The sequence below is a fragment of the Varroa destructor genome, unplaced genomic scaffold (genome assembly GCF_002443255.2).
Source record: "Varroa destructor unplaced genomic scaffold, Vdes_3.0 BEIS01000006.1, whole genome shotgun sequence".
NCBI lineage: Eukaryota > Metazoa > Arthropoda > Arachnida > Mesostigmata > Varroidae > Varroa > Varroa destructor.
In genome coordinates, this window is record NW_019211459.1 from 4,177,131 (window position 1) to 4,186,750 (window position 9,620).

General features: G+C 40.3%; 1 protein-coding gene across 2 annotated transcripts; it reads right to left on the bottom strand.

Moving 5' to 3' along the window:
- Positions 1-67: 67 nt before the first annotated feature.
- LOC111252761 (uncharacterized) lies at positions 68-9,376 on the bottom strand. Of its 2 annotated transcripts, XM_086992597.1 has the most exons (9): positions 8,810-9,376; positions 7,128-7,214; positions 6,796-6,831; positions 6,434-6,460; positions 5,215-5,244; positions 5,044-5,076; positions 2,928-3,095; positions 740-2,434; positions 68-448 (listed from the first exon to the last, which is right to left on the bottom strand). In XM_086992597.1, exons 1-9 carry the CDS (start codon positions 8,879-8,881, stop codon positions 68-70), a joined length of 2,529 nt encoding a protein of 842 aa, XP_086848723.1. In that variant the 5' UTR covers positions 8,882-9,376. The 2 variants fall into 2 exon arrangements, with proteins under 2 accessions (XP_086848723.1, XP_086848724.1); XM_086992598.1 differs by lacking the exons at positions 740-2,434; positions 2,928-3,095 and adding an exon at positions 4,319-4,450 and having other exon boundaries at positions 8,810-9,371.
- Between the last annotated feature and the right edge of the window lie 244 nt (positions 9,377-9,620).

Here is a 9,620-nt window from a genome sequence, read left to right on the forward strand (position 1 = left end):
TAGTTGTCAATTTTAAAAGTCTATCACATATGATATATATATATATATAATATATGTAATACACACTTTAATACCCATCAAGACGTAGATTGCGGCAAGCTTGTAACAAAGCTGCCAATGTCTTCGGAATATATTCAGAGGGCGGTAAATATTGCTCCAGTTGACGCGTAATATCGAGCCGTAAAGGACAGCAGGAATGGGGCGGACCCTCGGAACTTTTGTCACCTGCTTCATTATCGTTACTGCTTTCCAATTCGACTTGCAATCGTATCGTCAGTATACTAATGGCCTCACCTTTAATGGCCTTCCACAAAGCAAAACCGGCCTCTTCGAATGCCGGGGAGAGGAGAAGTGTATGTGCAGTACGCTGCAGATTTTCTACGGAAAGTGAAGGCTCTAATTGGGGAAACTGTCGATCGTTGCTCGCTTCGTAAGCGGCCGTCAGAACCTGTAACAGTCAATAAAAATTATGGCCTGATGATATCCTTATTTCTGTTGGGCATAATCGTTTTTTTTTTATTTCTATTAATTCAGCTAGACTGCAACAAACCTTGACGATTTCATACAAGCGAATTAGCTCGCACAGGAAGACCATTAGGAGCTGTCGAAGTAACCTTTCGGTAGCTTAGTCATCTGGATGTCCATTCTCAAAAAATGCGCTAACGTTTTTCAATATGAAATATTTGTCTAGCGTTCCTTCAGACACAAAACAAGTTAGTAAGATTACATAAACCCTAACCTGTATAGCGAGTAATCTCTGATGTGGAGGGAACGCGGGATCTAGCACCATGTTTTGTAGTCTTGGGCCGGAAAGCTTCACATTTGTGAAATCAAAGCGGTCAAGTCTTAACGTTAGGAGCAACTGCAGAACTAATGGAAAATGTAGCTCTACTGCTTTTTGAAGGAAGGTGTCTTTTTTGCTAATAATTGCATCCAACTTATCCCGTTCTGGGCTGAATGACTTCTGTAGGATAAGGCAGATAATGATTAGGATTTCCTGCAGAGCTTCTGTTGAGCTGTAAAAGGTGCTTGCAGTACAAATAAATTTGGAATGTAGAGAGGCGTCGCTAGAATCGAGATCAATACCAATCGACGGAATTATCGACACAGCAGTAACAGCCGCAATGCTTAATTGTAACAATATGCGAATTCTAATCTTATCTAAGTCTATTACTGCAGATTGCATATCCATAAGTAGTAAGGCGCATTTCATGACCGGGTTGAAACGCCAGTAAATACTCGGAGAGCTTCCGACCACCTTGTGGATTAATTCACAGATTATAGAAAGCCTTGCTTGGTTATCGTGAAATATTTCCGATGCCTCCAATGTTGTCAAATAGCGTGCGAAGCACTCTGTCCCTCGGAGAGATGCTATCAGCACGTTTACAACGAACGACATTTTCTCACGCTTGCATGCCATAAGGACCGCATGCACAGCAAATCTGCCTAGACGCTCATGGGAGATAACTACGCTTAGCAGCTCAACGTTTTCCATGAAGTCTGATGCTAATAATTCGATTGTTTCCGTTTTTATGGCAGTCACTAATTCAGAGAGGGCATTTATCGTTCTGTTTTCCATAACTTCTTCAGTATACTGATTTGTTAAAAGTTTTAGCAAAAGTCGAAAACCGTTTCGTTGAAATGTAGGTCTCCACTGTCCGAATGTTTCCAAGATCCGAGAAATGAGAGCATTAAGTTCATCAAAGGTAGCATCCTCACTTTTCACTAGACCATAGAGCATTAGGCCACAGTACTCAGAGTTCAGGGAACATGATCCTTCTTCAAGAAGGGTCGTCAATCCGGCCTGAATCTCATAAAACGTCTCTTCCGAAATATCGTTGTCACTTGTCAAGATGAACAAAAATAATAGTTTTTTCCCTTCAGTTTCACGGATATTGACAAGACGTTTGATCTGACGTAAACATTCAATTGTCAAGTCGCGTGCATCCGGCGGAAGACTGAATGTAAGTATGACTTGCAGGACTTTAGTTAAAAGCTTCAACATGCGTTTACCGATTTCCGGGTCATCAAATATTGTTGGGGCCGCTTTCTGCATTAATACCGGTAGGCATTGAGTTATAAAGTAGTGAGCACACTTCGGAGGACTTAGAACTCTCCCAGGAGTGCCGGTCTGATCTAAACTGGTTGATGACGAACTATGAATTAAGGGCATTTGGGTTTTCCTAACTAGATCGATAAATAGATACGATGACTTCAGCAGTTCCTGTAGGCTGGTTCGACCGTCTTCATGAGACGCGATACTCGAGCACATGGCGTTTAAGCAACTTTCCATGGACGCGGTTCGCGGCCATGCGCGGCAAAGAAGCGAAAAAAACATTTTCACAATACCATGCCGTAAATCAGGATCTTCATATCGTTCGCCTGCGTGTTTGTACAACTTGAGGAGTGAGAGACCCTCGATATTTTTCAGATTCTGGAACAATTCAAATTTTATAATTGTGTTCAAGACAGATGCAATATTTGCTTTGAATCGAATGGGAAAGGTCTGCTATTATAATAGAACACTGTAACAACGAACAGAGCTTTCAACTTTTATAAGTTCAGTGGCAACAGGGAACTGCATTGTGTTACATTATAAAGTAAGTTGAATGGTCTCGGTGAAGAAAAACTAGTGTTCAAAGCGTCCTACTTCTGTGCTGCATCCTTCAACCAAAATTTACTAGCGGTTAAAAAAATCTCAGCTCACACGACGAGTCGAGCACTGTCCAATGTAACGGGATCACATGCGTTTATAAGAATATTTTATAATATAGTTATTATTAACAAGATTAGTGTTAGGGGGTTTTTTTTCGGGAAATCTAAAGTAAAGGAACTTTAAGGCTTTCTTCGCGGCTAACAATACCTATCGGCTCTCAATATATGTTACTTGGTAAGTTGGTTGGCCTCGCAATGTGTGGCGAACTTACTTTGGTGGAACAGATTATCGCAATTAGCTCGTATATTTTACAGAATAACATCCTATTATCGGGACTATCCAGATAATGCCGACGGGTGTCGAGCAGTCCAATAAGCGGGTCGAGTATCCACGAGATACTCACGCAAACGAAGAAATCTGAAGATTCCCCAAGAGCTATCTGCGCATAGACAACTCGGTGAGGTAGTTTAATAAAAAAAAATCAATGTGATGGATAAACACATAAGATATATACATTAAATCTGAGAGACACGATGAGCAGAAATGCTGCTCGTTATGGAAGCAGGCTGAAGAAGAAATGCGGGGTTAACTTGTGGCTACTTTACGCAACATACAATATTCTGTTGCAGCAGAAGCATCTCGTAAGTATCACATTTTTTCTTCTTTCATGCACTCACTAAACTTTTTTTAATATAATAAATACAAATGTCAGAGTTGGTATCTTTCAATATGACCTACCAGACAGTCAATAATGGTGATTAATACATCTAGGGGTGGGCTGTTTTTTATTGAATCGCCAAGAAAACAATCAAAAGATGTTCGCGCAACGATTGGCGTCGCCGTCCCGTACGTCTTAACTGCCGTCGTAAGTAATCCACACAGATAGAATACAGCAGGTTGGCTAAAAGCGTGCAGTTTTTCGAATAACTTCACTAAAACCGAACTAGCAGGCTCGAATAAACATTGGGGTTGGCTTGAAGCTACTACTGATAAACCCCGAATTGCCATACCTCCTACGTTCGATGAATTTAATGTGTCAACCTGGCTGAGGTTTACCCTTGCAAGTATATCTAAGGATAGATCAACATATCGCTTTAAGGTCGCTCGATCTGTCCTAGAGTGCTCAATGATATCTGTCAGTACAGCGAAAGCACTGACTGTGGCAGGTATCCAAGGACGGGAAAAGTCTTCAAATGATTCATCGTCAAGTAAGCATGCCGCGTCCTTTTGCACGCCAATAGCGTTTTCAGGAGCCAACTTTATCCACTGACGGACGGCTGTTAAAAGCTCGGTCCGGCTAGCGGGTTTTATGCAGGATGAGTTTCGAAGAACTGTTGTAATTAAACTAGGCGTTACGCAAGGCGCCCCCAGAGAAAATAGCTGCTTGAGTAACCGTGTTGCGGTGTGGATCAGTGGAGAAGAAACGCTAGAGCCCGCGCCGTTGTTATTATAGTCGCCGTTGACGAGTAACTCAAGAAGGACTCTTGCTTCGTATGGCGTAAATATTGCCAGCAGTTGGCAGAACTGTGGGGTTGACTCAACTAGGAAACTAAAGGCTTTAAGATCTTTCAATAAGTCAACACAGATGTCAAATTCGAGGAGCCTAACGCGAAAGCACTCAATACAACGTCTTGACTCCGTTGGATCAGGCAGTATAAGTACCTGAGATAACGGATTATGATGACACTTGACTAACTCGGAACCATGTGCCACTGTATTTGGCTGTACCTCCGCGGAAGACTTAATAGGGGAATCAGTGATGAGCAGCTCATTTGCGGGTACATCCTGTTCATCCTGAATGAAAAGCACACGCGAACAATTATGACTAAACGACAGGTGTCCGAACTGAGTTGGTTTACGCCATTTCCAGAAAGTGTTTTACTTAATCTATTCTTCGACTGCAAACTATACGGAACCCATCCTACTGTATAACATATAGCTGATTGGTAGCGTAAAATCAATACCTACGGTCCTGACACCTTTTTACCTAATATCGAATGTTTTTCAAAACTGACCAATTAGAATTGCCTTGAAGCTGTTTCAACAAGTCGATGCGTCGAGGTTTTTCGAAAGCAAGGGCACACAATGTTATAGCGCTGTGACAGGCTTGTTGTAAATGCTTAAATCGTTAGGTGAAGCGCGCCAGTGCAGAGGTATAACCAGAACTGTATTAGTATAAGGGTCATCAGTATAAAACGGTCATCTACGCTGTGAAATGTTGTCCCAGCGTCGACGAGTCAGTAGTAGAAACTACGACCGTCGTTTCTGTCCTTACTAAAAGAGATACCTCGTCCATGGCAATAAATTATGGGGCTTGAGTATAAAAATGTTTTGATTCCATATAACATCTTGCGAACGCGTTCTATCTGCTACAGGTTTAAACTTACATCAGATGAAATTGACGAGATTTCGATAGTGTCCTGAAAATAAATTTGAAGCCGAAGAAGTAGAAGAAGCCATTATTTTTCACACTCTAGCACTGGTTACTTTTAAATCAAAAAGCTTGATTTACCCGCAGGTAGAAACAATTATCTTATATGCATACTACGCCGCTGTACCTGGATTGAAGTCTCTAGCTCACGGAACACCTGAAAATTGCACAACCCATAAAAAGAATAAGTATAGTAATACTTAAATTGCCAGTTATATCACACAGAATATTTAATACGATGAAGTCGCAAAAGGTACATTTCATAAATTTCAGATCAATGAGCTTTCAAGTCGACACATGCATCTACATACAAGCAGATGAATTTTCTAACATATTATTATATATCCATCCATGTAAACAGATTTCATCAAATTAGGTAAATAATGAAAAGGCTTTATTTGCAAAAACCAGTTAAGTGGCGCTTCTTGTATTAAGATGGATAGAAACACTTAAATCGTCAGGGTGTACCAATATTCCACTATATTTAGTTGTACATACAGAGCGAGCAGATTGAGTTGGGTTTTATTTCAGTTTCGTGTTGGCTATCGTCGTCTGACGATGAAACCCAGTCTGAGCTAATGACTTTCAGATTGCCCCAAGACGATAGGAGAGGACGAGTGCCTTATTGTTTCAATGATAGCTTAAAGCATATAGCGATCGACTCGAGTGCCGTTTGAATTTTGGCTTTCAGTGGATCGGTAGTTATTCGCCTTATCATATAAACTTTAGTTTTGATACAGTTTCAAAAGAGGGAATCGAAGGCCGTTAGATCGCAATAAGGCGACGGCCACGAGAGGCCACCGTTCTCCGAAAGTGGGTGCGAAGTGAGGGGAGGTTGTGTAGTCGGGACTCCGTTCTGCTGGAACTTAACGGTGTCATTCGCATTCGCAGTACCAATAGTCAATTATGCAAAATATTCACACAAGTAAAAGTGATAATTAGCAGGTTAAAAATAACTGTTAATGGGCAAATAACCGGTCATTGTCAGAGACTACTTCTACGAGTGCAGTTTTTTTTATTGCCGTAAATCGTTCTGTTGAGGAAACAAATGAATTTTCGAATCTGGGTTTGCCACTAAAACGATTGCTGTCCCCACTCACTGTGAAAGCTTTATACCTAAAATAAATTCTCTGAAAGCACTGTGCCTCACAATGTGCGGTTACGTACAAACACGAGGTGATAGAATTTCACACTTAGGTGCTCCTCTCGTAAACAGGCACAACGGGGAACTATCGTTTTCACGTGTTTCAACGATAGTAACTGATTCTTTCGAAAGGAGTATGTCGTCTCTTCCGTGACGTTCACTGCGGTGGGCCTACTAGCATCTACATGACAGCAGCACTTACCTGACTCAAGTCCACTGTGAAATCAGCCTGCAAAGCAAGGTATTATCAGAAATAGTTGCCAAATAAGTAAGGATAAAAATGTATCTCAGTGTTTCTCATTAATGCTCCTTCAAGTGACAAGGTTACAAGTCTGTATATGTTCCGTATACGACAAGTGTATCGGATAAAATTAATATTAGAGGTCACCATACAAAATTTACGTTAGAATTTTTGTTTATATGCTACGCTCGAAAAAGCTAACAAAGATCTATGAGTTGTTGTATGCTAAGAATACAGAATTATTATTATTATTATCATTGCTCTGCAAACGTTTAAGTTCTAAATAGTCCAAATATGACTTGTCCTGCCCTTGATAAACCTACCTTTGGAGGCGAGTCCTCGAAGAAGTCAATATTTTCCTAGAAAATAGGGACGCTTAGGAAATAATGCGCAGCTGATTTCAAAGTACCTATTTGTCAGATTGAATTTCGATTACAAACAGGTTTATACCCCTGTGGAAATTAAATAGCAAAACAACTATGGACAATATACTAGAGTTAATAAGTTGAAAAGTTCAAAGACAAAATGAGCAGAATTTCGAGTTCTGTTCGAGTTGCGAGTGACTGGAAGAATAAGTAGTAAGAATATATAAATAAGCAACGGCAACAATGATCAACAGTTCTTATCAGGTTTTGAATAGTCAATGTTATCTCACCATGACAGAGACAGTTCGGATCAGGGTTAAGCTCGTCTTCCATTTCAAGTGACGCCTCCTATGCTTCGTTTTCAAATAGTCCAATGCCTAAACGTCTCACATAGACAAGAATAATGTAGTGGTTTTGACGGCATTTAAGCTAAAAATGTTTTTACACTCGGACATAATAACATTCCCATGTAAGAAAATTACCTTAGTCTACCAGCCTGTTGAAAAACAGGTGTGGAACAAAACATCTACTTAAACGAACTATCAAGTTTTCCAAGATGACTCTTAATCTCTCTTATTTGACAGGTTTTATTCTATCTTAAGGGATGCTGTGGGACTTATTTCAGTGTTCTTCAATGGATCCATAGGATTGAAAGTAGTCATAAACCCACCTTAGTCATCTAACATATCATAAAGAAAATGATAATTGTTAATAGAATTAAACTTATTATATGTATTAACTTCTAATCGTAGACAAGGCGCAGAGTTGTGAAAACTTAGGTCTACAGTAGAATAAGACACAAAAATATATGCCTAAAATGATGAATGCTAGAAAGGGAATAGGCGTGCACTAGAAATTGCGTCTGTTTAAAAGGTTCGCCTGCTTTATTCAATTGAAAACCTAATTTTGGGATTCCTTTCTCTTTAACTATAAGCCTCACCTGGTGGTTACTACTCCGTTACCCTACGTAAGAAGCATCATCGCTGGTCTAACATTTAGGCAAATTATACGCTATCTTTCTTCGTCTGCCTTTATGTTAAAACAGCAAGAAAGGAAGAAAGTTTTCAGTATAATCATATACTGGAGAGTTGGCACTTTATGCCACACTGTAGCTGGATATTATGTTTAACAGAGCCTACTGCAGTGTTTAATATGGCTGTCAAGAACGCCAAAGCCATATTATGGTTTTGTCCACTGTGTGGGCCCTGTTGCTAGAATCACATCACTCATCACAGTGCGTCTTCAAAAAATTCGAGGACTCGCCTCCATTGAGTCCGTAGGGTACCATTTACGAGCTGATAGTTTGCTATAGCGCGTGCTTATTTGTTACATTATGTAGAAAAAGCTGCCTTGTTCTGAGTGGGTCTTATTTGCGCGGGTTATTTTTGACTCGTTGTCATTAGCATCGTAACCGTAGCCGCCGGCTTAGTTTCGACTCAATCTTCATTACTAATTGATCACTCATAGTCGTAGTAGATTTGCTTCTTCTATAAAGCATAACACATTTTACAGCCTATTTAGTTTCTGTATCCCGTAATTCTCGGATAATAAATTGATAAAATAGAACATAATCGATTTTCTGATCAGAGACAAAAATCACCAGTCACTGTTAGAACGGCCTATCACTTTCTTTTCAGCACAGTTGAGCAAAAAGACCCAAGGTAAACGATGCATTTTTAACCATATCGTGTTATAAACATAAGCCATTAGTAACTGGATATCAGGAAATCTGATGCATACAACAAGGTATTTCGTTTCCCATAGCGAGAGCGTAGGTAGCTTCTAATTCACTGCTTGTTTAAAAACAATCCGATCGTTACCATTGATTCGTGAGACAGGCCAATAATGGCGGGCGATTGCAAACGGTTGTTGCGTTCCGCCAACGGCCTTGATATCTTAACAAGCCAATAGCATGTTTGTGCCATACTAATATGCAAAAAGGTAACAATTATCGGAGCACTTACATACATACCCGATAGAAGGCTAAGCTTTTGATAGTAGAATGTAAACTTTTTGCACGTTTCAGAAAAAAAACAACAACCATCAGATAGGCTTAGTTTCCAGCTAAAGTATTGGCGCCTTAAAAAGTACTTAGAACTTTCCCTAACTACGAATTTGCACTCTCTCTCTCCCTCCGTTTCTCCCTCTGTCTCTCTCTCTCTAAACGTACTTTCGCTTTACATGTTTCTGAAATGAGCTCTACAAAAAGAGATAACGCTTTCACGTTTAACTTTGTGTACAGTTTCGTTGCCGAGTCATTCGTATATTGCAGCGTTGCACAATGTCCTTCGATTAGGCATTCAAAAAAGACCGCTTATTCTACTGTTGACGCATTGAAATAGAAGTTTTACCTATCGAAGCTATAAATGCTGTGACAACACTCATAATACGAATTGGACAGGATGACATAATGATTTTTTTCAATGTGCTGCGTTTCGTTCGATCGCTTCTTATTACCGTAACGTTCTCTTCACCCACAGAGGCTGATCCAATACGCAGCTGACGACTCCTTGGTTGCGGTGGCGACAACGTATAATCTGGCATACTCACAGTTTCGGTTCGACGCCGTCATTCTATTTATCTGCATGATTATTACGTTGCAACCGAGAGCCCTCTGTAGGGAGCGACAACAGCTGCCCAAAACATGGACACCCATGCCTTTAGGATCGGACAGAAGTTCCTGATCAAGTCAGACCACTTCCATTTTGTCGAAGAGTGAACAACCGTGATGCACAACTTTAAGCTCACTAGACAGTGGCTCAAACGATAAGTGCATTTAGTTT

Coding starts and splice junctions, on each gene's coding strand:
- LOC111252761 (XM_086992597.1), bottom strand. CDS start 8,881: ATGGTTGTTGTTTTTTTTCTGAAACGTGCAAAAAGTTTACATTCTACT. Junction 7,215..8,809: donor AAAGCTTAGCCTTCTATCGG/GTATGTATGTAA, acceptor TGAGACGTTTAG/GCATTGGACTATTTGAAAAC. Junction 3,096..5,043: donor TCTCGTCAATTTCATCTGAT/GTAAGTTTAAAC, acceptor GTCTATGCGCAG/ATAGCTCTTGGGGAATCTTC.